The sequence below is a fragment of the Ursus maritimus genome, unplaced genomic scaffold (genome assembly GCF_017311325.1).
Source record: "Ursus maritimus isolate PB19 unplaced genomic scaffold, ASM1731132v1 scaffold_34, whole genome shotgun sequence".
Lineage (NCBI taxonomy): Eukaryota > Metazoa > Chordata > Mammalia > Carnivora > Ursidae > Ursus > Ursus maritimus.
This window is the reverse complement of record NW_024426008.1, coordinates 18410415-18437323: the sequence shown is the minus strand read 5'-3', so window position 1 is coordinate 18437323 and position 26909 is coordinate 18410415. Positions and strand designations below refer to the sequence as shown.

Below are 26909 nucleotides of genomic sequence, written 5' to 3'. Positions count from 1 at the left end.
TAAAATTGTTTAATTGAACAGTGTTTGGAAAAAAAACAAAAACAAAAAACCACAGACTCAGAATTTTAAAATAAGACTTAGCCGTGTATGAGCACTGCGTTGCCCGGCCCAGAGGCTGGGACCACCGCACCTGTTCTCCTAGCACATCCACGTTATAAGGCCCCTTTTGTACCCGAGCACACCCTCTACCTCCCACTCTGCCCCCTTCTGGGAACTGCTTTCTGATCTCCCGGAAAAGAGAGCCTTGTTCTCTCAAGTAAACAAGCTTCCGTAAGGACGCTGATAATACACATTGGAGAGAAGGTCAGATAGACATTTGGAAATGAGAGGAATCACGGCGTTTGTTCAGAGGAACAAAGGGGAGTGCAACCTTGCAACCCTGTAAGAGGGTCCTCGTGGTTGTTGACGAGAAGAACATTCAGGATGTATTTGTCGAGTTTTTAATTCATTATGGGACACAAAATTCTCTTTTTTTAAGATTGTATTATTTATTTGACAGAGCAAGAAAACACAAGCAGGGGAGCGGCAGGCAGAGAGGGAGAAGCAGGTTCCCCATGGAGCTGGGAGCCCAACTCAGGGCTCGATCCCAGGACCCCGGGATCATGACCTGAGCTGAAGGCACACAACCGACTGAGCCACCCAGGCATCCCGGGATACAAAGTTCTCTTAATGATGGAGCTTGATATCCTCATTAAAAAAAAAAAAAAAAAAAAAATGTCCATTGTGGCACCTGGGCGGCTTAGTCGGTTAAGCATCCAGCTCTTGATTTCGGCTCAGATCGTGATCTCAGAGTTGTGAGATCGGGCCCCGTGTCGGGCTCCGCACTGAGCATGAAGCCTGCTTGGGATTCTTTTCCTCCCTCTCCCTCTCCCCCTGCCTTCCACCTGCATGCTCTCTCTGTCTCTAAAAAAATTAATAAATTAATTTAAAACTGGCCATTATTTAGCCCAACACCTTTCCTTTATAAATTGGGAAACTAAGGTGCATAGAGGTGACATTATTTACTCAGTATCACTGAAATATAGCCAGGTAACAGCAGAATCAAGATGAGAATCCGAGTCCCTCAACTCTGGATCCAGTGACCTTTCCGTTGACCTTTTCGTAGATATTGTAAGAGGTGATGTTGACTTTCTGAAATCATTGACTGGTGAAATTTAAAATTGTTTAAAGGGTCATTTGTTCTTCCTTAAGTTGTTTTTCATTGAAACGCGGTGCCATCTAGAATTATAGCAGGGTTAATTATAGGTTGTCAAGACCAGGCACTGGGCCAAGTCTTTTAGATGCTTATTCATTGTGTGTTTGTAACAGGACTGGCCTCAGCTTTAATGATTTCGGCGGGTGTTTGGCTTTCCCTGGCAATTAGTAGGAAATTGTCCTACATAAGCAGTATTGCACAGGGTGGATTGTCTGAGATCATCTTTCCCACAACAGGAGGAAAAGCTTTGGTCAGACAAAGTGGGTCGTTAGTACCAAGACACACGAACTTTTATGCGTCCAAACATTGTGGATTTTATTTCCTTAATATATATCATCTTCCATTCATGAAACACTCCTTCTCAGCGTTCAGTTTTTGGAGCTGAAAACAATGGGCTCTTAAATCTTCAAAGTCGAAATACCCGTGTAATTGTGTTTTTAGCGTGCGTGGATTTAAGGAATTACACGTGGACATCTGAATTGGAGTGCCTCTCGCAATTACTCCGGAGTGCCGCCGGCTCTGCGGTTCACTGACATTTTGCCGGGAACAAGAGTGATTCCAATGAAAGTGGCAACTTGAGTAGATCGGACAAAACGTTGCTCCTGCTGTTTTCCTATTGGCTTTGTGAGGTGGTGGGCTGCAGCCCGCTCCTTCCGACTCGTGAAAGTCAGCGGTCAAATTTTGGGAGCCAGTTGTTCAACACAGCCATTACTGGAAATTAAATGACAGAAGCTTACAGTTGCATGAGTGACAGTTTTTTAAGGGTGGTCCCCAACAGTCGTCCCTCCTTAGTGACTTTACTTCCTGTCATTTGCTCTCGAGGGTACTTGGATACATGGTGTCCGTATTGTGGAAATCCTACACGGCGGTGTGCTCCTTTGTGTTCCTTTCCGGCTTCTCATTCAGTGACATCACGTTGGTAGACTGAGGTAGGAGCCCTCAGCCCACAGCAGGTGTCGAGCCCTGTAAGGGCTAGATTTACAGTGTTTTTGATGGTCTGTTTTTTTGGACTTAAAAGCGTGTGGTAGCCCTAGCCATTGCATTGTCGATAGCATGAAAAATTGAGGAACTAGCCCACCGGTATTTGAAAACTGTTTTCCCATTCAGGACGGATGCAGCCCATATTACTGACTAATGAGTGAAATTCTGACATGTCTTTATTTCATTTTCGTCTTATTAGTGTAAAGCAAAATACGAACCACCCTAATGGGGCCACACATCATCGTTTGCATCCTAGTTTGGGTATGGATGTCTGAGTTCAACAAAAATCAACAAAAGCATTCTGTGACAGTTCTATGGACGTTACAGTAAAAACGATTGCATATTGTAATTTGTAAATTGCTACACATCCTTTATCAGTGAAATGTACAGTATATATACATAGAGATATGCATGCATATCTCTATGCATATGTTTTTCCCAGAATGCTGGTGGTTACACATTTCTCAGTGTGCTGCTCCTTTTATGCCTCTGAAGTCCATAAAATGTCTGTTTCTTCAGTACCGTCTACAGTGATAATATGAATAACCACTAAAACATATTAAATACAAGTGACTGACTTGGTAAGGGTCACCTTTTTGAATCCTCACCGATGCTGTCATATTGCCAGAGACAGGGAGACTGTGAGGAGGTGAATTTAGGCACCTCCAGCTTTAGTGGAAAAGTGGACATTTAATAGGTACCTTCCAAGAGCAGGGAGCATGCGGACACTTGCCTATGAATTATTCACGTGAACCTTACGGTAAATAAGGGAAGTGATGTTTACCACTGTTGCGTAGGTAAAGACCTGCTCCTGTCCAGCCAAGTAACGGCGGTTAGTTAGCAGGGGAACCCCTGAGGAAGGAACCGAAGCTTTCAAGTTCCTCCTCGTAATCAACTCAGAGGGGATGGAACGACTTCATCGAAGGAAATGCTGGGAAGGCCTCGAAGTGACAAATACGTTGAGGGCATTTTTATGAATCGCCGTTGAGAAGTTCCATGTAAATAGGATTTAGACATCCGTACAAAAGATGGGCATTGTCCAAAATAAGTTGAGTTTACATCAGACTCCAAAAATGGGTAATTGAGCCTTCTCGGGAGTAGGTGGGCTAAGTGGGGAAGGCTGTCATTTCTGTGGCAGCTTGTAAACGTGAATATTTGTATTTACAGACTGTGAGGCCCATTAACGTGTAACGAAAAGGCAGGTGTATGAACGGTGTACAGTAACGGCTGGGATGTTTTGTGGTTTTATCAAGTGCCGAATCACTTCTTAGTTGGCTTATGCGTGCGTTTTCTGGAAGGTGGACTATTTTGTGTGATGCGTGGCACATGGCTGTGGATCTGACCCCAGTATTCGGGGCTCCCAACACCAGCCAGGTCCAGCCTACAGAGCCGCCCCGCCAGCCCCTCGGGGCACTCTCGGCACCAGCTGCAGAGCACAGACAGGGACTTGAGCGGGGACCAGCAGCCTCGCCGTACTCGTGGCCACACTCCCCGAGCTGATCGTTCTGGTCCTTGACCATTCACAGAAGCACCCCACACCGTTTCCAGGCTGCACATCAATCCTCATCATCCTTCTAAGTCAGTATTTCTTTCTTTCTCATTTTGTTTTTAGATTTTAGTACTTTTTTTTAAATTATGTTATGTTAGTCCCCACAGTACATCATTAGTTTTTGATGTAATGTTCCATGATTCATTACGTGCATATAACACCCAGTGCACCATGCAGTTTGTGCCTTCCTTAATACCGGCCTATCTCAATCCCCCACCCCCCTCCCCTCTGAAACACTCAGAGTGTTTCCCAGAGTCCTTAATCTCTCATGGTTCATCTCCCCCTCTGATTTCCCCTCCCCTTCAGTTTTCCCTTCCTTCCCCTGTGGTCCTCCATGCTATTCCTTATGTTCCACATATGACTGAAACTATATGATTGTCTTTCTCTGCCTGACTTATTTCACTTAGCATAATCCCCTCCAGTTCCATCCATGTGGATGCAAATGGTGGGTATTCATCCTTTCTGATGGCTGAGTAATAGTCCATTGTATATATGGACCACATCTTCTTTATCCATTCGTCTGTCGAAGGGCATCTCGGCTCCTTCCACAGTTTGGCTATCGTGGACATTGCTGCTATGAACGTTGGGGTGCATGTGCTCCTTCTTACGTCTGTATCTTTGGGGTAAAGACCCAGTAGTGCAATTGCTGTGTCATAGGGTACCTACGAATAAATCTAACCAAAGAGGTAAAGGATCTATACTCCAGAAACTACAGAATTTAGTACTTCTTGACCATAGCCTAATACATTAATTTTGAATGCCTAGGACAGATTTCTGCAAAGTACTATTTTCAAAAACGTTACATAGGAAATAGTACCCATGCAACTCACCAATTTTCATCATGCTAAATAGATTGGGAATTTATTATCCTACTTCCTGTTCTTACTTTGCATGTGTGATTCCAGTTTGTCCTCCCCTAGAACTCTTTGGTTTCTATAATATATATTTAATAAAAATTGTCTTTAAGATATAGAATCGGATTTGAGATAGATACAGATACATACATAGTGAGGTGATTACTGTGAGCAAGCTAGCGTACCGATCCTCACGTTGTTATTTTGTTTGTGTGAGACCAGGAGCTTGGCTCTCGTTACTACATGTTAGCTTGTGTGTTACCTTCACTAGATATAGACTCTTGAAGGGAGGGACTGTGTTTTGTGTTTTTTTTTTTTTTTTATGGGTTGGTTTGGTTTTGGGGAGGGGGTGTTGTGTTTTTTTTAAGGTTTACTCTCTTAGTAACTTTCAGATATATAATGCGGTATTGTTAGCTCGAGTCACCAAACATTACATCCCCGAACTTGTTTATCTTATAACTAGAAGGTTGTACCACTGTGTGTGTGTGTGTGTGTGTGTAGTGAGCACACCTCAAATCCACTCTCGGGCTGTGGCCCAGTATATAATAGGGTAGTATCAACGGAGGTCATCATGCAGTACCTTACGTCTCTAGACTTATTCTCCCCACATAATTGCAGCTTTGCGTTCTTTGACCAACATGTCCCATTTCCCCATCTCCGCGCCCCTGGTAACCACCATTCTACTCTGTTTCTACGTATCTGACTTTTCGAGACTCCACACAGAAGTGAGATCATGCAGTATTTTTCTTTCGGTGTCTGTTAGGCAGTATTTCTTGGCTATAGCTAGAGCCCCTGCTTCAGAAATAAGTTGTTTAAAATGTCACTGCCTGGACCTGCCGGGGATCCTAATGCATAATAGGAAAGTTCGAGAATCACTATTGCAGCAAGTGGGTAAACTGGCCTTGTTTTTAAAGCACCTAGTTTGTTCCTTAAATTATAGGAGGGGTCTTGGGACAAAAGGGTCACTGCCTGAGATTAAAGGTGAGCCGTGATTAGAAAACCAAAATAAGTCCCGGTTGTTCTCCGAGCTGCCAATGCTGTACGCCTCCCAGGTCATCCCAGCCAGGCACCTCCAAGTCTTCGCGCTTTCACTCCCCCTACACTGCTTATGTATTTAATGACTCAGGACAGGGTGCTGACCTGGCCGGCAGAGACAGGTAGTTTCAGTGACATTTTCCAGTGATTCAAATCAGAGCTTATAATTAGTTTGGCACTGGCCTCACCACATATAAGAAACTCCTTGTCATTCTGAACCTCTCTGAAGCCACCAGCCACACTGAAAATCAATTCTGCTTATGGTTTTCCGAAGCCCCTGAACAGTTATAATTACATCTGTGGAAAGCAAAGCTGCCTCGTAATCTGTTCTCATGTTATTTTTTCCAGCAGCTTCCAAAGACTTGATAGTACTTTGGATGTTGACTAAATGATGCTGAGTGTGGTCATTTCAGCCCTCTGCATTTTTAGCGCATTGGTGCGAGGAGGACCCAAGTCAGGTCTGAAAGCTAAGGCGCACATATTATCTAATGATTTCTGGTAAATGATAAAGCCTCAATGAATGGTGGCTTGTACTGAAGAAGGGCCTTACTTTTTAAAGTTAGAAAATGTAATGTTCAACAAAGAATAGGAATGGTACTTTTCTCCGGTCCCCAGAATATTTATTTCCTGAAGGTTCAGGTTACTGGTGTTAGGGGTGAGGGAAGGGAGGGCGAGCGCTCGTGAGCCAGCCTGTTTCCAAGGCAAGGGTTTCCTGTTAGCATTGATGGCCCCTGTGTGGGTTTGCTAGGATTGCTGTAACAAAGTACCTCACGCTCGGTGGCTGACACAGAAATGTATCGTCTCAGGCTTCTGGAGGCCGGAAGCCCGCCATGTTGGTAGTCTTGCTTCCTTCCCAGGCCTGTGAGGGAGAATCTGTCCTGTCTTGTCGCCTGGCGGCTTGCGGTCTTTGGCATTCCTTGGCTTATAGAAGCATCACCCCAGGCTCTGCTGTCACCCCCACGTGGTGGTCTCCCCGTGTGCCACCTGGACATGGGTCACACTGGGTTAGAACCCACCCTACTCTAGTCCGAACTCAGCCTGATTACATCTGCAATGACCTCTTCCCAAATAAGGTCACATTCTGAGGTACTTAGGGCTGGGACTTCGAGTTTTAGGGGACACGATTCAGCCTATAACACCATCTCTGAATAAAGCTTTGCTTCTCTGGAATTCTTTTTTCCAGTCCTCGTAGCAAGTAAGTGTAAAGAGTTTTCAGAGTATCTGGCCGCCGACCACCGTCGGTAGGAGTTCCGTCACTGAGGTGCGGTGTCTCGTGCTGGGGTTGGGAATGAATTAGCTCCTGGTCGTTTTCTTTTAAACCCTTATTGGTCCCGTCAGCTTATATAGCAAATGGCATTTCCTTTTCAGCATTTCTAATATGCTACTCTGTTCTCAGACTTCGGTTTTCTGGGGAAGTTGAGAGAGGGCCAACTGGGCTAAGAACCCGAGCTTCCGGAAGCTGGGAGGGCCTCATTAGATTCAAAGCCCTGATTACGGGGAGGAAGCTGGAGCCCAGGGAGGTCAGATGGCTCACCCAGCTCCTTGGCCCCCGTGTGCCCCCACAGCACACATAGCTCCTTGGCGCCCAGTTGGTACCAGAACTCAGCTACCCTGCCTTTTATTCTAGCTCATTCTTCCACATACCGTACTGCTTCTCCCAGCCATGGAGGCCATGGGTCCCCCGGGATTTAAAAGACCCCCAAATTCCCATTGCCTTTGTGGGGCCACGCGTAGCTGGAGAGTATAATCGCCTCAGCTTTCAGCATGCGCCACTTAGCCAGGGATGTTTTGTGGGCTACTCGTATTAGAATTTGTCTTGTCCCCCTAAGCCTTACCTCTGGGACCTACTTAAGCACGTCTCAGCTCCATGGATAAGCGCTCTGGGAAGAGAATGAATTCTGATACTAAGGTCTGCCTGATACGGACAGAAATCATGTTTTCCAAGAGAGCCTAAGTGATTCAGTGTTGTAAAGTCCAAGAGAAGATACCTTGTCAACGTTTAGCTTTTTATTTTATAGTACTGATACATGTACTTATTTGCCTCTTTTTTGCCTTTATTATGTATTTCTCCCACTTTTTTCAAAGACTTTAAGTCAATGACCCAGCAATGCGTACGTGACTTACCAACCCAGGGTTTGGCTCTCAGAGCCGGCTCAGCACTCCGTACACATTCGGAGGAACGATTTATAGCTCAGTGAGTAAAAAGCAGATACCGTTTTCAATGCTGATCGCTCATTATTGGAATTTATACATGGTAACACGCACAAGTCTCAAGTGTGTCGTTCCACGAATTTTGACAGATGCGTACACACAAGTGACTGTCACCCAGATCAGGATAAAGAACATTCCCATCACGCCAGGAAGTTCCCTTCTGCCCCTCATGACCCCTGAGGTCACGGAGACACTGTCCTTCGTTTGCGTCCGGAAGCTGAACAGTTTTGGCTTTCCCTTGTTGTCTGTGGTCCGTCTCAAAATAATTTCTGTGCCTGGGGTATCCGCGTTCCTGTGGCTGTTCCTTAATGTCTGTAAGCCAGTCAAGACTGGCTGGTGGTAATAGATTGGCCATTTAGAAATGGATCTGTAGATCTCTTGTTCTTTGTAAGTGAGCCATTGTTGTGGCGAGAATCCTAGAAATACAGCAGAGAGCTCCTGCTCCACCGAGGCAGCGTGGGGCGGGCATGGCTCCCACCGTCCGCCTGGGCTGAATGCAGGTGCCCCACATGGTACCTGGGGTTCGACAAGTTCGCCTTAATGCTCACGTTACAAGTAAACAGGAAGAGCCCCAAGCTCACAGAGTTATCGTTACTGATTAAATGAAGTAATGAGTGTGGCACAGTCATCGCGGCATAAACATCACGGTCAGTGACAGCTGCCAGCCGGAAGTGCGTGGGTGGGAAGGCATCAGAAAGAAAAATAAATCTCCTAGAGAAGTGTGGTGGGAAAGGTCCCTGCAGTTGGAGGGTGCCTTTGCCGAAGAGGTTTCTTCCTCCAGCCACACCCCCCCACACACACAACACACAGGCCGCCGCTGGTGGGAGCTCAGCTGGCCCAGCTCTCTGAGCCCCCGCGGCTTCCTGTTCCAGCCACACCTGCACCCGGCAGCGCAGAGCTCGCCTCGGGCTTCACCAGCAGGTCCCATTGCTGCTGTGCGTGCCGTGTTGCCGTGGGCTTCGTGCCTCAGGCGTTTGCCTGTGTAGGGAGAGGAGCAAGGTAGACCCCAGCATGAGACCTACGGGCAGCCAGCCGTAGATTCCCGGGAGAGGGGCTGCCACTCTGCCAGCCTCCGGGAGGAACAGGCAGCTGCCTCATCTAAAAATAGCAGGAGGGGGAGAGCACTGTAAAGCATAGTGCAGCGGCCGTGGTCCTGGCTGTAAAGGAGACAAGACAGAGCAGAAGCAGCAGATCCCTCTGCAAGCCTGCTGTGCGGCAGGCCAGTTGGGTGGTGAAGCAGCAGTCCGGAGGCAGTGACCTTCCCACTTCCCTGGGGCGTCTTGCACACTTGCCTGTCCGCTCAAAGAGCTCACCGTGAGAGAGCCGCTCTGTCCTGGCCCCGGCGTGAGCTTTGCTGCATGCAGACACTATTGGGGCTCCGAGTAGGAACCCCAGGGCCTGGGCTTCAGAATTCCACACTCTGCAGCTGCCTCAGCCCCCCACCACTGCGCCACTGCAGCCCGAGTGAGCTTTCCTGAGAGAGGCTCGGGCTGTTGTCTTGACCCTCACATGACAGGTGTCTGTCTGAGCCAGGCTGGAATGAGCCCACCCCCAGGCAGCCGGTGTCTCTAGGGCTGAACGAGGATTTGCAGCCTTTAAAAGAGACTCGAGGCTGCACTTATGGGTTTTCTCTATGGGTAGAGTTTTCCTGTCCACTCTTCTTGTCAATGTTCTGGTAGCTAAACTTAGACTAGCAGAAAAGAAATTCTTTTCTGGTAGCTAAACTTAGACTAGCAGAAAAGAAATTCTTTGCAAAATGTGAGGATAAACCTATGCAAGCAGATGTCATCCAAGCCCCACCCCCACGGCGACATAGAGCCCCAAAGGTAACAGTCCTGGTGCTGCCCCTTTTCGTTTGTGCAGAAGAGCGAGACTCTGTCGGCATTCACTCTCATCTGCATTATCTGACTTCGGTCTCTTGCTGGCCCGATGACATGGGCAGGGCAGGGCCTGTCATTCCTATTTCCACATGACGGGGCAGGAGCTCGGAGTCAGGACTTGCCCAGACTTGTAACTCATAATCGGAGGGCAGGGCTGTATCTAAGCCTCCAGCCTCAGTCTGCACACTATCTGCGTTGAATCCCCATGGCAGTCCCTTTCTAAAGAGCAACCCCCCCCAACATGGAACAGCCTAACATGGGGGGGGGGCGGGATTCCAGTTAGTCTTGTTGGGCACATTTTTCTTTGCATGGCCCAGAAGCATGGCTTTGCATCTAGAGAGGGGAATAGAACACTCACTCCCTGGTGGCCAGGCATTCACAGTATTTACGTAGTCATTAGAATATAAATTTTCCATATCCGTTTTCTCATTTTAGAATCAATTCATGGACAAGGCAGGAAAAAAGGTGGTTATAGCTGCAAGACAGAATATAAATATTAAGGGCTGTGACAAAGTAGAGATAAAAGAAGGTTTTTTTAAGTGGATCTAATACCAAGTGAGAGAGGAAAGCAGGGACAAAGATGAAATGATACAGGAAATTCAAAATATCCGGTGTATGGAATAAAAAAGGTCAAGCGTATTATTCAGTTACAAACTAAGTAAAATATAAATAGCAAATGCTGGGAGGAAGTACAGTGTAGGGGAGGGTCATGTCCTCCTGATGGAATCAATACGTGATGCTTTAGGTTGAGAATACTTTTTATTCCCTGATTCATCTGAAGATATGAAAGGAACCACCAGAACGGCTAAAAAAAGAGCGATCCCTAAAGACGCTGCCCCCGGGGCGGGGTCAGGCGGCAGGACAGGAGGTCGTTGCTTTTCATCGTAAGTCATTTTATCATGGGATAGATTACTTTGATAAAAGAACCTCAAGGCAGTGAGAAGATAACTAACTTTTAAAGACAAAACCTGTGGAGCGTACTGGCTGTCCCCTGAGCACATGCCCCCCCCCCCCATGAGAATGAGCTATAAGACACTCATCAGGGCTGCGAGCAGAACTCAGAGTGTTCCCGGCTATAAAGTCATCGATGACTGCTACCAGCAGCCCAACCAGGCCGATGCTCGCCAGTGAAGCCAAACGGATGGTGCTGGTACCAAAACCGAGCGACAGAGAGGCCTGGGTGACATCAGAGAACCATTCCCGTCTGCTCTCCGGGGGAGCATTCTGAGGAGCTGAGATGCCCCCTCCCGCACAGCTCTTACCTGTGACGGGCTTGCCAAGGGTGCAGAGAGCAGAGCCCGGAGCAGCTGCAAAGGATGGACCTCTCCTCTGATTTTACAAGGGAAGAACATCCCGAAAGCCTTGTTGCAAATTAGGCTCAATTAGCCCTCAGTCTGAATTGAAGGACTCGTGGCAAAAGTGGATGGTGCAGAACCCAGGCAGGCAGCCAGACTCTTAAACCTAGTCACGTAACGTTGCTTCTCGAAATGGATCTTCCCAGGCTGCGAGGCTGAGGAGTGGCAGGCCCTCTGACACAGCGGTGGGGATTCGAGGCCACTGCTCCCAAGAGAGGTGCTCTCACTTATAGTGACCCCAAAGAAGGAATCTGGAAACCAATCAGAGTAGAGATTGATTCCGGATAGGCCTGTGCCCAAGAAACCAACAGTACAGTCAAGAGGACTAAGGAGCAAGAATAACGCGTATCCCCCCATGTCAGACCGGAAGAGAAACAAACCTGAAATTGATCAGTGGCTCTGACATTTAAGTGAAAATCCTTCTTAGAACCGATCTTAACTTTACTGCTTGAGGCATCTTCAGGGAAGGAGGAATTTGCTTCAGGCTATAGGCGCATTTTAGTTGGGGTAGATGATTTATTCTTGCATTTTCTCCCTATTCTTGTACATTCCGTTAATTTTTTTTAAGTAGCAATGGACATTCCCATACACGTTCAAGTATATAATAGGATCTTAATCACAAATACTTGATATTCTACGTGAGGCATGTCTTGATTAGGAAGGATACAGCTTTGGGGCGCCTGGGTGGCTCAGTTAAGCGGCTACCTTTGGCTCAAGTCATGATCCCAGGGTCCTGGGCTCGGGTCCCCCATCGGGCTCCCTGCTTAGTGCGGAGCCTGCTCCTCCCTCTCTGAGACAAATAAAATTTAAAAAAAAGAAAAAAAGGAAAGATACATCTGTATCTTCAGTGATATGTATAACCTTTACTAATCTCTTTGCTAAAAACATAATGTGAAAATGAATTATTTTTATTATCGGTTTCAGCTGAGGCCCAAAACAAACCTGCAGGACTTGCAAAGCAAGTGGCTGAAAACCAGTTGTGCAACTGGTGGCTGACCACCCACCCCCAGTCTTTAAAAGAGGTTAGAGAAGCCACGGAATGAGTGTGCAGTTAGCATGTGATCCTTAGAGCAGTCAGGGAGCGGGGGTGCCCTGCAGTGGGGGGTTCTTCGGAGAGCAGGCTGGTGCGCCCTGGAGTGGAGGGGATATACCTGTGTCCCCTAGTGTCTGACTCATGCCTGAGATCCCTCAGACTGCACTGGCTGAGCAAGGAGAGTTGGCTGTTCACAGAGGATCTGTACACTCACTCTCCTGCATCTCGTCTGTGCTTTAAGTATTTGTCTCCTTGTCTGTCTGCCTCTGTCCTATGTCAGTTCCGCCAGGCAGAGATACTGAGTTCGATCTCTGCTCCATCCTAACATCTAGACCACAGGACGCACACACGGGGGTTTGTGTTGTACATTCATGACCCTCATCTCTCCAACTGTCCTGCATGTTTGATATTATTCTCATTTTCTCTGTGGGAACCTGGAGCTCAGGGGGGTGAAGAAAGTCATCCAGTATCACCCACAGCTCCGAAGAGCCAGAATTCAAGGCTAAATCATCCAATTCCAGAGTTCATGCTCTGCCTGTGAGGTTCTCTCAGCTCAGGAACCTGTTTTCCTCAAATGCATTCTCTTGGAGGGAAGTGACCTGCCGGTTCTGGTCTCTGGTCTCACTCACTAGATAAGTCATCCTCTGTACTCAGTACGTAAAGGAGGCTGAGCGAATGCCAGGATGTATTAATGTCAGATTATCCAGAATGCACTTAATGGGACTTAACTGTATACGTGCCTAATGATTGGTACAGAGCTATATATATTGTTTTTACAGGGTTCTTTCAGGAGTCATTTTTTTAATTAAAATGTTAGAAGCTTAAGTAACTATTGTTCTTGTTAAATATTATTCTTTTTATTGTGGTAAAACTCAACAGAGGCACCTGGGTGGCTCAGTCAGTTAAGCATCTGCCTTCGGCTCAGGATCCTGGCATCGAGCCCCGCATCGGGCTCCCTGCTCAGTGAAGAGTCTGCTTCTCCCTCTGCCTCTGCCCCTCCCCACTGCTCGTGCTCTCTCGCTCAAAATCTTTAAATTTCACATCACATAACCCTTCCCCTCTTAACCATTTTTAAGTGTACAGTTCGATAGTGTTACATACACTCCCAGGATGAGGCAGCCCATCTCCAGAACTCTCTTCATCCTGCAGAACTGAAACTCTGTCCCCATGAATCTACTCCCCCCGCCCACCACCCTTCATTCCCTTTCTACCTCTGTGAATTTGACTAGGCTAGGTCCCTCATGGAAATGGAATTACACCGCATTTGTCTTGAGAAATGTGTCCTACAGACTCACCCATTAACATAGGTCAGAATTCGCTTCCTTTTCAAGGCTGAATGACGCTGCACCGTGTGTGTCAATTTTGTTCCTCCATCAGCGGACATTCGGGTTGCTGCCAACTACTGGGTGCTGCGGACACGGGTGTATTCATTTGCCAGGGCTGCCCTCATAAAGCTTCACAGACGAAGCGGCTTGAACCACAAAAATTCATTATCTCACAGTTCTGCGGGCTCCAAGTCTAAGATCAAGGTGGCAGCAGGGTTGGTTTCTTCTGGGGCCTCTCTCCTTGGCTGGTTGCTGGCTGTCGTTTCCCCTGTCTGCACACGGCCTGTGTTCATGTTTCTGTCCTAAACCCTTTTTTAAGGTATTTGTGAAAGAGAGAGGGACAAGCAGACCCCACGCTGAGCTCAGAGCCCGATGCAGGGCTCAATCTCAGCACCCTGAGGTCAGGACCTGAGCTGAAACCAAGAGTCAGACACTCAAGCGACTGAGCCACGGACGCACCCCCCCCCCGCCCCACGTGATCTCTTCTATTAAGGGCACCAGTCCTCATGGATTAGAGCCTATCCCAATGATCTCATTTAACCTTAGTCACCTCTTTGAAGACCTTATTTCCAAATACAGACACATTGTGAAGCACTGGGCATCAGGACTTTAAGATATGAATGAGGGGCAGACGCACAGTTTAGCCCACAGCACTGGGTAAACAATATCTCCGACTGTGTTTTCTTCTTTGGGGGTATATACCCAGAAATGGGATTGCTGGATTATAGGGTCATTCTTTTTTTTTAATTTTTAAGGAAGAAAATTTTATTTATTTGTAAAAATATTCTGCCTGCTTTTCCCCAAACCTTTCTGGCCATCTTTACTCTCCTCAAGCAAGGATCTCTGCAGTCACCTCCAGCTCTATCATGCCTTTGTTTTTGCTGGATCGCAGAATTGAGTTCCTAGGCACGTATGCCTTTGCGCCCTCAGTTTCTGCGATGGCAAATTTCTAAAATTTCCACAGAGCTGGCCCTTGAAAGAGGGCTTCATTGGAAGTTCAGATCCTAAACTCTCAACGGCAGTGTGACCTTGGGCAAGTCCCTTTGCCTCCCTACCTACATCTCAGTTCCCTCATCTGTGAAGTAGACGCATTGGGGCAACAAATCCAAGAGGGGGCCAGGCAGAGATGATGTAAATGGAAGAGACCAGAAAGTGGTGGGTGCCCTGGAGGAAGGTCCCCGTACCTGTGCGCTGTGCCACACCAGCTGGTCCTGGGACAGTGTAGACAGTTCCCCGGGCTTCCACGGACCTGCACGCATGGTCTCTTCACCCCACGGCGTGGAATCTCAGAGCCCAATTCTTTCATGTTGCCAGGTCAACTGGAATTTTCTTTTTTCTCTATTAGGAAACAAAAATGTTTTCTGAATGACTGGAATCTACTCAGAACAGCTCTAGAATTTATGCGACCTAAACTATTCCATCAAATTTCTGATTATTTCTAGTACTATGCACTGAGATCAGTTTTAAAATTGTAACCCTTAGGTGCCTCATGAAACATATTACTTCATTAAGATATTTCACATACTCTAAAATTTACCCAAAGTGTACAGTTTGGTGGCTTGAGTATATTCACCAAGTTGTACATTACCAGAGGCTAATTTTAGAACGTCTTCAATAGGCCAAAAAGAAACTCCACACCCAAGAGCAGTCATTCCCTAGTCCTCACCCTCTCACCCCCACCCCCGGCAACCACTCATCTGCCTTCTGTCTCCCTAGATCGGCCTCTTCTGGACATTTCACATAAGTGAAATCACACAGTACGTGGTCCTTTAGGACTAGCTGCTTTCATTAAGCATAAACGTTTTCAAGATTCACCCATCCAGTTGCACATATCAGTACATCATTATTTCTTATTGCCAAATAATATTCCATTGTAGGAATTACTTATGCATTCATCAACTAGAGGACGTGTGGGTTCGTAACACTTCGGGACTATTCTGAAGAATGTGACTGGGAGCATTCGTGTACGAGTTTTGGTGTGGGCACGTGTTTTCATTTTTCCTGGATCTGCATCTAGGAGTAGAATTGCTGGGTTGTATGGTTTTAAGGACCCAGCAAACTGTTCCCCAGAGCCGCTGCACCTTCCTCCCATCTCCTCAGTGGCATCGGATGGTTCCAGTTTCTTCCCACCCTCTCCAGCTCTTGTTCTCGCCTGTCTTTAGGATAGCCTGCTCAGGAGGGGCGAAGGGGTAGCTCACTGCAGTTTTTATCTGTGTTCCCCTCATGACGAATGATGTTTAGCATCTTTTCGTACGCTTCTTGGCCATTCGTATTTCTTCTCTGAGGGAAGTGTCTGTCCACATCCTTTATTCGTTTTTTAATTGGGTGATTTGCCCTTTTATTGTTACAGGAGTTCTTTATATAACCTGGATATGAGTCCCTACGAACCTCATTTTCATCCCCCAAATGATGCTCAGAACGAGCTATTGAGATAGGAAAGTACTCTAATACATGTGAAAACAATACCAGTTTGATTTTTATCAAATTTGACCGTAGAATACTAAGGAAATCTGGTATTTGTGTTCTGTAATCACAGTGTATTTTAGCCAAAATAATCGGTAAATCCCAAAGAATACCCTCATTTTTTTCTAAACCATGCGAGTAGCTTCCTCGTAGTTACCAAAAATAGAAGATAAATATTAGACTGAAAAATATGTACATAATGGATTTACTTCTAGGAGAGTGATTCTGGATCACAACAGGACGGCAGAAAAAGGAAGATGAGTTTAGCCATATTTTACACTCCATGTAGTACTATTAAAAAACTTCTAAAGAAAAATGACTTCCCCAGATGCCTGGCTGCCGATAGAGTATGCAACTCTTTATCTTAGGGTTACAAGTTCAAGCCCCACTTTGGGCGTAGAGTTCAAGTGAAAAGAAAAATCACTTCCAGAATACTCTTGGTTATACCCTTAATCTTGAAAACTGAGTTCTGAACTTCATCAAATAAATTATATGTTCATTAAATAACCCAGAAGCCATTAGAGATTTTTTTAATTATATAAAAATATCCAAAAAAAAAAAAAAAAAAACCAGGAATAAAAATCAAGAGTCATCCCACACTTAATCTATTTTCTGACCACCTTATTTCTAGCTTTGATGTTTAGGTAGGTAACTTATTCATGTTTCGTGGGGGACATTGTAGCAGCTGAAAGCAAAAGCCCATCACTGCATCGTTACTTTTGATCCAAAACCTAACTTGAGCGGTACTCATTCCCGCGCAGTGCCTCTCAGAGCTGCATCTCCTGAAAGCTGCTCGTTTACTAAACCAAGAAATCTATGAAGGTTTACGGTACAAAGTCAGCAGCTCGATCGAGAGAGGCCACGCTCACCCCGCTCTTTCAAGTCCATCAGAACAAATTCTGTGTCCCACACTGTGTAACCCATCTTAGGTTTCTGGAAACCAAGAGGACTTTTTTTTTTTTTTTTAACCTGAGGCCAGAATGTACCAGAAAACCCATGGAGGCAGTGTACCCCTTCATTAACCCCTTCGTTGCCATGCTCTCCCACCTCACCAGCTGAGAGGCCCACCGGAGACTCCTCTCACCCTTGCTTCTTCCTACTCATCTAGTATTTTTACCATTTTTCATTATGTTCAGGAAAAACACCAATGAACCTGATTTATTAAGATTCATACAATTCTTGTGACACTTTTTTTTAAAGTCGAAAAGGTCAGGATTTCTAACTATTTCACATAGCTTCCATGAATGGGTTCGTGTGTACCGAAGGAAGATGTTGTGTGGCTCCCAGCCTAGGGAAGGGCCGAGGATGACAGTGGGGAGGCTCAGAGGCTGGCTCCAGACTCGCGCTCTCAGAAGGGGTGAGCTCTGAGCTGGGCCCTGCAGGGCAGGGCCTGGTCATGGGTGAGGGGAGAGACGGAGCCGTCTTCCACGCGGCCGTTCTCAGGCCCTAGCAGCTTGGCCGCACCGGGCTGACGGCCAGCCTCTTCTCCCCACCCTCGTGGTACCCACTCTATCATCACTGCTGGCCGAGGTCATGTTCCTGCACAACCTTCCCATGGAACGTTGCCAGAGGTTAAAAATGTAACTTTTATTTCAGTGGGGGAAGAACCTGTGCATTCCTGAGCTCCGAGATCAATTAACAATTTCTGTACTATCAAAATAGACCAATGGCTTCAACATTGGCCACCGGTTCCCGCATCGTGACCAAACAAGGTGGTTTCCCCTCGTAAAGGCCTCTGTGGTCCAAGACTATCTGCCTGCGTTCCTGTGGCATTTGTTGCCTGCCAAAGGGACACCTAGGCTGTCCTCACAAGCACGTGATCCAGGGCTCGGTGCATGCAGGCCTTGGCCTAGCAATGTGAGCATCGGCTTGGAGCGTATTACAAATGCAAACCGACGGGCTCTGTGCCTGATCAACTGCATCATATTTGGGGGTGTAGGGCCTGGGAAAGTGGGTTTTAACCAACCCTCCAGGGGATTCTGATGCACATTTAAATTGGACAACCCCGGTTATAATTGGACCTTTCATGCCAAAAAGGCAAAGAGAACAGTGCAAAGAAAGAAATCAATACTGAGCGGGCACAAGGTTATGTTTATAAACCAGCACGGCATGAGTACTGTAAGCGGGGACCCTAAGCAGCAGGAACAACTACCCCAAGTCAAAGCTTCAGGCGGGCTTCTCGATGGTAGCCCTCCACCCTCACAAAGCCGGGGACCCACAGATCCCTTTCCAGAAATATAACAAGTGTCCCATGCAGGGAAGCAGACAGAAGTACAACCAAATTCCTTAGCAGGAATGCTGAGAGCTAGCAGACTGCTAGTACCCCCAAGTTCCTTCAACTCAAGCGAGCGTATCTCCAGGTAGGACCATACTGCCTTTGAATTCTCAAAATCATCTTTTATCCCGAAAAGCTTTCCCAAACTCCACGTCTTTAGCCACAACTTGGAGGCATCCATGGATCCTGGTCTGGAGGCCACATGCTCATGATTCTTCTTTGTTTTTCCAGTAAAGGGTTACCTTCCAGTTCCACATACACCTTGGAAGAGGGGACCATCTACCTGACTTCTGAGCCAAACGCTCTGGAAATGCAGGATGATAATGCCTCCGTGCTTGATGTCTATTTAGTAAGTAATTCTAGTTTCTTCCCCTTCCCCTCTGGTCTACGGATGGACCCAGGCCATAGCTTACACAAGAACAGGTTCGGTGAGGCCAGGCCAGCTGGGGTTTTAAAAGAAACCGTGGCCCTCCGTCACTTCCACCCCTGGTGTGTCTTTTCATAAGCCATGCTTTCACACAGTTCATGTAGAACATTCCAGAAGAGCATATGTAGGCTAAGAGGCTAAATCACTCTATGTAAGAAGAGAACAGATCCCCTAATCGTGAGGGAGGCGAAATGGGGCTCTTCCGTGTTAATGTCTTCTTCGACTCTACTGTAGCCCCCTTGTGTGCGAATCTTTTTGAATTCTGATTTACTGCCTTGGTAAGCTGGGAGCTAAGAGGCCCAGAACTGGGTTGTGGGAACAACCTGCCATCAGCACCGAAGGATCTTGGCTCTGTCCCTCAGCTGTCACCAACCAGCAGCGTGACCTGGACAGGTACCTCTCTGTGTGTCCTTGTTTGCCAAAGGAGGGAAATGACGCCGAGCTCACCAGGCTGCTTGGGGGATCACGAGTGATCACGTCCGTGAACGCCCTTGAGTGCCTGCCAAGTTGTCTGCAGTGACTTAAGTGAATTATTAGATGAGGGCTTAGAAAGATGTATGATGGACTAAACTAGGAAAGCGGAGAAGGGTTGTTTTCCCTGTAAAGTACGTCCCACACGCATTCTCCACACCCCTGCATACCTGCACCAAATCACATGAAACAGGCCAAGTGCTGATTTCAAGTCTTCCACTCTTTTAAGTTGTGCCGAGCATGAGTGTGCAAGCTCTGTGTCGGGAACCAACCCCACTTGGTGCGTGGCTCCTGACCACACACCACCACAACCCCCTGTGCCCCAGCCCAGCCCTCTGTTCCCTCAAGTACACTCTGCAGGACCTCGGTCACCAACAATGCTGCTGATTACTGCAGAGCCCTCCAGCATCTTCTCACCTCTCCTAGAGTAAGATCCAAAGTCCTCAAGGTCCTGAATGGTCCGATCTACTGCCTCTCTCCCCTCCTTTCCCTGCCTCTGTCTTCTTTACCCATACTGTTCCAACCACACTGGCCTTGGTATTCCTCCCATAACCAAACATGCCTCTGCCTCAGGACCTTTGCATTTGCTGTTACTGCCTGAACACACTTTCTTAGCTGTCCCAAGCTTGCTCCCTCACTTCCTTCAGTCTCAGCCCAAACATCTTCTCAGATAGGCTTTCCTTGACCCCTTATATAAAATAGAAGGCCTCTCCCTACAACAACCATTGTGAAAGGACTTTTTTTTTTAATAAACCTCTGAATATCCTGGTTGTAGCACCAACAGAATTTTTTTTCCACTGGGCAACCCTCCTCCCTACACTGCCCCCACTTTTTAAAATTAAGTTATGGTGCGTTTTAAAACCTTTACCAGAGTGTCTGTTCCTCTGCACAACCTAGAAGATAGGGAATTAAATAGGAAAACAAATGACAGTAATTTTTTGGTCCCAGGGTAAGTGTGAAAAACCAAGTAAAATCTGATCTTCATGAGCTAAGAGTTCAAGCTCCTTGTATCTTTAAAAAAACAGATTTGCACCAACCAGGGGCACGTGACCCTCCCCAGAGGAACCGAGGGTCACAGGGTAGTTAAATGGCCTTGCAGATCCCAGTTCCCCTACGTGTTACCCTTACTCCTTTGCTGGAGAGCTTGTGTCATTAGTCATTCCGATCCCTCCTCCTTGGTATTATCCATTTCATTTATTAGAAAACTGCTTCTGTCCTTTTATTAGCATCTCATTTTACTGTGCTTCTGTGCCTCTCTTGGACACTGAGAAGCCAAACTTTGCAGAAGAGGTTAGTGCTTGCCTCCAGAAGTCACAGGGGAAAGCCCCAGTAGTCACTGTCGGGGACTGAAAGCACTTTGAGCGCTAGTTAGAAATGAAGGAATTTGGGAGTCTGGAACTGAAGGAGGCAGTGGTGGTGGTCCTCTGCCCAGGCTTCCTGGCACAGGGCTGTTGCTGTTCACAAGCAAGGCAGGCAAGGGGAGGCGAGCAGCAGAGAAGGTAACAAGGCAATAGAAATTCTCACCAAGCTTGGAGAAAAGCTGATCGAACCTAATCTGATTTTGTAGCTACTCACAATAAGCTATTTAGCATTTTTCCCTGTTTTGTACAAGCTGGGCAGTGTCCTAAATACTTTGTCTTAAGCCATTTAATCCCCACAACTGGCTATGGAACAGACGGAGCTCCATTTTACAGAAAGGAAATGGACGCCTAGGGCGATTAGCCGCTTGCCCCAGGTTTTGCAACCAGTAACCGAGTAACTGAACAGAGCTGGGACTCAAACCAGCAAAGCCTCGCCCCAAGCCCCCATCACACTTTGCCAGACAGAAATTAGACTCTGAGAAGTTAAAGGATGGGCCCCAAAATCACACAAGGTAACATGCAAAGAAGATAGAGGGAAGAGAATACAGGGACAAATTGGGGTGAATAAACGCAGGTTCGTGAAAATTCAACAATGCTGTACGGGGAACAGTTCAGTGCCACTGGAGAGCCCAGGACTTTGAACAGTCGTAACGAGGCGCCACGGAGCGCCTACCACGTGCCTCCAGCCACTGTCCCAGGGTTTTCCTGCCCCAAGCGGCTCCAAGCAGGGAGGGCTTAGGTTGGTCTCCATTCATACAGATAAGGACACGACTAGTTCTCTGAGCTGGTTAAGGGCAGGGTGGAAATTCAAATCCCGCTCCCTATGCTCTCCTCCCTCCACCCAGCCCCGTGAAGCACCCGTCCCTACGGCTTTGGCACTGGTTAGGCATACAGGTCTCCCAGCCCCATTGTTGGAATCTTGTTCCTCCTTAAGTGAGAGATTGGACCCAACAGGAAAGGGGGGCGGGCGAGTTACGTTGAGAACTGTGTAGGCTCTAGTTTTCGGCGTTCTAGCACAACAGTTCTTACGCCTTTTGATACCAGTACCTCTTCAAAAGTTTTGAGGATCCCAAAGAGTTGTTGTGATGTGGGTTCCATCTATCAGTATTTTTTAATTAAAAATGAGAAAATTTAATATTTACTCAATTCACTATGTAATCGTTAACTCATTCAAAATAATAACTATTAGTGTCAAGTAAATTTCTATCAAAATAACTATTTTCCAGACAAAAACAAATTGAGAAGAGTGACATTATTTTCTATCTTTAAAATCCCTAGCATTTGGCTTAATACAAGAGGCCGGATTCTCGCATCTATTTCTACGTAAGTTGGCTGTGATAGGGCACGTCCTTGTAGCAACGCTGTCTGCCCACGAGAGGCCATGGGAATGAAAAGACAGATGCCACCTTTGTATCATTAATGGAGACTTGATGGATTCCCAGCAGTGGTCTCCCACCCACTTGTTCTAGTGCATTCACTGAGCCCCTCCCCCTGCTGCAGAACCACAGGGGACATAAATTAATTCCACAGAAGCAGGCTCCTGGGTTCTATGGCTGTCTCTGCCTCTCATTAATCACTGACCTTGAATCAATCACCCATTCAGGGCCTCCATTTTCTCATCTGTAAAATGGATCAGTCACCTCCAGGACCCCTTCCAGCTCGGGCCTGCTGTGGCTTCCTCTAAATGCCGTGGAAGGAGGTTTTACCAGTGGAGCTGCAGTTCTTTTCCCAAATTTTGCTGTGTCATCCCATCCTCCTTTCTCCTAAACCTTCACGGTATTTAAACTTAAATTTTTTGGCAATACATCTAGAAAATTCTGCACCATGCATTTGTAATTCCAGGGTGTGTTTTCACCCTGGAGATTTTTATTTTTTATTTTGCATGCTTTTCCAGTTCTGAAAGGACGTAGCTCGTTGCCCTCCCTTCGCTATTTCCATTTGCCTCTATACTGTGAAAGAGTGAATGGAAAAGATAAGCAGGAGAAAGGAAAACCTTTGTCTCGCCTTCCTCCGGACCTAATTAGAATCCTCTTCATCAAAAGCATCCTTTATGTTCAGAATTGTAGTGAGACACAGTCTGGTTTCTCTTGTAACCTTTCTTCTCCTTTAACACATAGTGTTTCTCTAGTACACGGAATCTCCTAATCCCCCACTGCTATTATTTGTGTACTAATAGAGAATACTGCCTGTATCCCTTCAAAAATATACAGGATTTAAACCCAAATAATATATGCACACAGATAACATATGATATTTCCTTTTAAGGATCCACCTACATGATGCATGTATCCATTAGTTGGGCTGTCCTGCTTTCTGCTGTGATTTGACAGGAAATTGAAAGCATAGTTGTACCTTAAAAGGCAGCTAATTGTTCCGTCCCCCTTGCTGAAGAAAGCACTGAGTTCAGGTTCTGTGTGCCTAGCTAGCCTCTTGAACTGCTTTGAAACGGCGATTCAGGGACACCTGGGTGGCTCAGTCGGGGACGCGTCTGCCTTCGGCTCAGGTCATGATCCCAGGGTCCTGGGATTGAGCCCCAAGTCAGGCTCCCTGCTCAGTGGGGAGTCTGCTTCTCCCTCTGCCTCTCCTCCTGCCTGTACACATTCCCTCTCTCTCAAATAAATAAACAAAATCTTTTTAAAAAGAAAGAAAGAAAAGCCCATTCACCTTCAGTCTAGAGAGTTCCAGGCTGATTCATTTGCCAATATTCAAGTCAAGGTTGGGGAGGGTGAGTGTTTCTGAAGATGATTTTATCCTGTGACCAAAGATGCGTTTTCCATTGAATTTTGAGCTGATGATACAGATTAGGGTATTTAAAAGAATTCAGCAGAGATGGGCAGGCTCTGTTGATTGCAAAGGGGCAGTCATGCCGTGTTCATGAGAGAGCTAGATTCCACTTCGTGAACAGTCCCAGATCTTCTAAGGCTGGCACCGTCACTGGGACTCCAGTTCCTAAGGCAGTTTCTTTGCCTGATGGAGAATGCAATTTTGTATTAAGGGGAAGAGGAACCACCAACAAAACGTAGCCGAGCAACGTTGTGGGGATGACTAGCTGGGAGCCGGTGAGTAAGTGGGGGATAATGGGATCGCTTTTTTTGTAACTCAGAAGTGTGAAAGATTACTGCATTAAACAATGACTTTCTTTAGTCTCAAGGTTATACCCTTTTTTTTTTTTTTACACTTTCCCTATTAACATGCTCTCACTAATAGGTACTTTCCTCCAGATAGGTGTCTCTGCAAGATGGCTGTCTGAAGTACAAAAATAGCTGTGGGCGAAGGAGAAGAAACAGTTAAGCCGTTTCTTAGCCATGCCGCATTGGAGATTAATGCTCTGATGTGCAGCTGGTGGACAGCTTGATTATTTAATGTGTCTTTAGGGTGGCGAATTATACTCTTTGATCACAGGACGAAGGGTGGCAGAGAAGTGAAAATGATTGAATTAACAGCTTATCATAGCATTATGTATGAGAAAAGCCTGAGAAAAAGAAGAAAAACACTTTAAATTAGGTCACAGGGGTCTTAGAAAACCCACTGGAACTTTCTGGCAGGAGAAACTGCATTTGTGGATTGGACTCCACTGGCATTGAGCTTAGAGACTTGTACGCAGAGTACCGGGTCCTTTAATCACTCCTGTTTGAGCCAGACTGGAAGCTGCGAGGGGTGTTGATCTGAAACAGGGGCCATTCTATTGCTTCTCAGCAGAGAGCTAGAATCCCCATCTGCCAAAGGGTTGTGATAGATTTTAGTGAGAGCAGAGGAGGAGAAGAGGCAAACCACTCACTGCCTTTGGCTTGTAAGGCGTTCAGCCAGAATGCCCTTTCCTTCCACCATATTGACCACAATTGTAAGAAATGGAGAGATTTCAGGAAGAGCTAAATAGGACCCTTTGTTTATCTCAAAAGTGCTTGGCCGTCTTAAGCCATTGACCAAGTATTATTTCTAAGACATGTGGATGAGTGGAAAAAACGGATCCCACCGTGTGGCCCCATGGAACCCACAAGTGACTTCCATACTAACACAAAGCTTTCAAATTAATGAGGCAAGTCATCAGTCTGTGATAGGAGGTCACCCTTAGGGTTGTTTTTAAAACCAACAGTGTTAAACTACTGTTTAAGGGAACTGGAGTTAGCAATTGAGTGACAGCTAGCAGGGCTGGGGTAGATTGTTGTTGTTGTTGTTGTTGGGTCCTAGCTTTGCAGTGACTCCTGGCTCACAGGCCAGCTTGATGGCTGCCTTCTTCAAGGTCAGCTCTGCACGTGAGCTTGCTTCAGGCTCCTACTGCGGGGGGCGGGGGCATCATTTCTCCACCTTTGCCTCCTGGCACTGACTTCCCTCCAGAATCTCCCTCTCCCTTCTGTCTTGGCTCTCCATTTCCATAACCTTCCTTTTCATCAGGAGCCAATGTTTACTGGTCTCCTGAGCCTTTCCAACTCTTGGGGAAAAAAGCATTTGAGGAACAACAGTCTCTCATGGTGTGACCTTGGAGGCCACCAGGCACTGAGCCTGCAGGAAACAAATCGCAAACTCAACGTGAACCATGTTGGGAACAAATGGGAAGTTTAGGGAAAGCAAATTTAAATCCTACCCATGACCCTAGTGAACAGGGCTGCCCTCATCCCTACTGTTCGCTCTTGCGGGATCTGAGTAGGAATGGGAAAATCTGGTAAAAGAGAGAAGGTTGGAAGTATTATACACTTAATAAAAAATAAGGCCTCCCTGAGTGTGGTGAACGGGATGAGGAGGACTCACGGGGAGATCTGAGGGCTTGGCTTCCCTTGCTTTTGTCCCTGTGTTAGTTTCCTAGGGCTGCCTGAACACAAAGTCCCCAGATCTAGGTGGCTTAAACAGGAGTGTATTGTGTCACAGTTGTGGAGGCCAGGAGTCCCGACCAAGGTGTCAGCGGGGCCAGGCTCCATCTGAAGGCTCTAGGAGGAGATCCTTCCTGGCTTCTTCCAGCTTCTGGTGGCTCTGTGTGTTCCTTGGCGTTCTTGGCCTTGCAGCACTCATCTCTGTCTTCAAGTGGCCTTCTCTGTGCCTCCCTGCGTCCTCCCTTCTCCTTGTGCAACGTCAAGCAAAGCTACCACACACCCACATATGAACTGGGATTTTGACCACGTTCCTGCTTTTAGCAAACCCTACTGCCACCTACTGGCAGAAAGGCGCCTCTGCCCGCAGGGGGATAAGGACTGGCCGAAGTCCCTGAATTGAAACAGAGTTAAGAGCAAGCGTGCCTTTTAGATTTTTCTATTCTTTTGAGTGAGGCTTGGATGGCTATGTATTTCCCCCTTAGGACTGCCTTTGCAGTATCCCATAGGTTTTGGACCGTTGTGTTTTCATTCTCGTTGGTCTCCATAAATTGTTTAAATTGATTTTTGATTTCCTGGTTTATCGAATCATTCCTGAGCAGGATGGTTCTTAGTCTCCAAGTGTTTGAGTTTCTTCCAATTTTCACTTGTGGTTGAGTTCCAATTTCGGCGTTTTGTGGTCTGAGAATATGCAGGGATAATTTCAGGTCTTTTGGTTATCGGTTGAGACCTGTTTTGTGTCCCAGAACATGGTCTTTCTTGATTGCCATGAGCATTAGAGTAGAATAGTATTCTTTGATTCTGGGGTGTAGTGTTCTACATATATATCTATGGGTTTTTATATTATCTCACCTCAGAAGCTGGAACAGCAACAGAGGGAGTCAGGCTGATCCACTCAGGAGGAAGCAGTTGACCAAGATTAGAGCGAAATCAATGAATTAGAAACCCAGAAGTACATATAGTAGATCAGGGACTAGAAGGTGGTTCACAGAGAGAATGAATAAAATTGACTTAGACCACTGGCAAGACTTATCAACAAAAAGAAAAGAGAAAGGACCCAAATTAATAAATATGAATGAAAAAGGAGAGTCACTGACCAACACCAATGAGATTGGAAGGATTATTAGAACTTATCAACAGCTATATGCCAATAAATTAACAATCTGAAAGAGATGGAGCCTTCCACCGGAAACCTATAAACTCAAGACTAAAACAGGAAGAAATGTGATTTCTTAAACAGAGCCTGAGAATGGTATGAGAAGGATTGAGTCAGTGATAAACAACCTTCAAAATAACAAAACTCCAGGCCACGGACGGTTTTCCTGGGAATTCTACCAAAAGCATTCAAAGAAGAAATAATACACTATTCTCTAAGCTATTTCAAAAAATAGAAACAGAAGGAAGCTACCAAACTCATTTTGTCTATAGAGGCCAATATTACCTTGATCCCCAAACCAGGCAAAAAGACCCTATCAAAAAGGAGAATTACAGCGATTTCCTAAGAATATGGATGCCAAAATCCTCAACAAGATCCTAGCTAATAGAATCAACAGTACATAAAAGGATTATCATCATGATCAAAGTGGGATTCATAGAGGATGCAAGGGTGGTTCAAGTCGAAAATCAAATCAACCATGATACATCATATCAACAAGAAAAGATGCGGGAACCATATGAGTCTCTCAATTGATG

At 46.4% G+C, this 26909-nt stretch overlaps 1 protein-coding gene across 14 annotated transcripts in view; it reads left to right on the top strand.

Moving 5' to 3' along the window:
* Positions 1 to 26909, top strand: part of PIP5K1B (phosphatidylinositol-4-phosphate 5-kinase type 1 beta) — a 298246-nt gene that overhangs the window by 253132 nt on the left and 18205 nt on the right. For all 14 annotated transcript variants that reach the window (XM_040620276.1, XM_040620265.1, XM_040620269.1 and 11 more), the window contains one exon: positions 18388 to 18505. In XM_040620276.1, coding sequence (XP_040476210.1) covers positions 18388 to 18505 — 118 coding nt within the window. The remainder of the gene's footprint in view (positions 1 to 18387; positions 18506 to 26909) is intronic.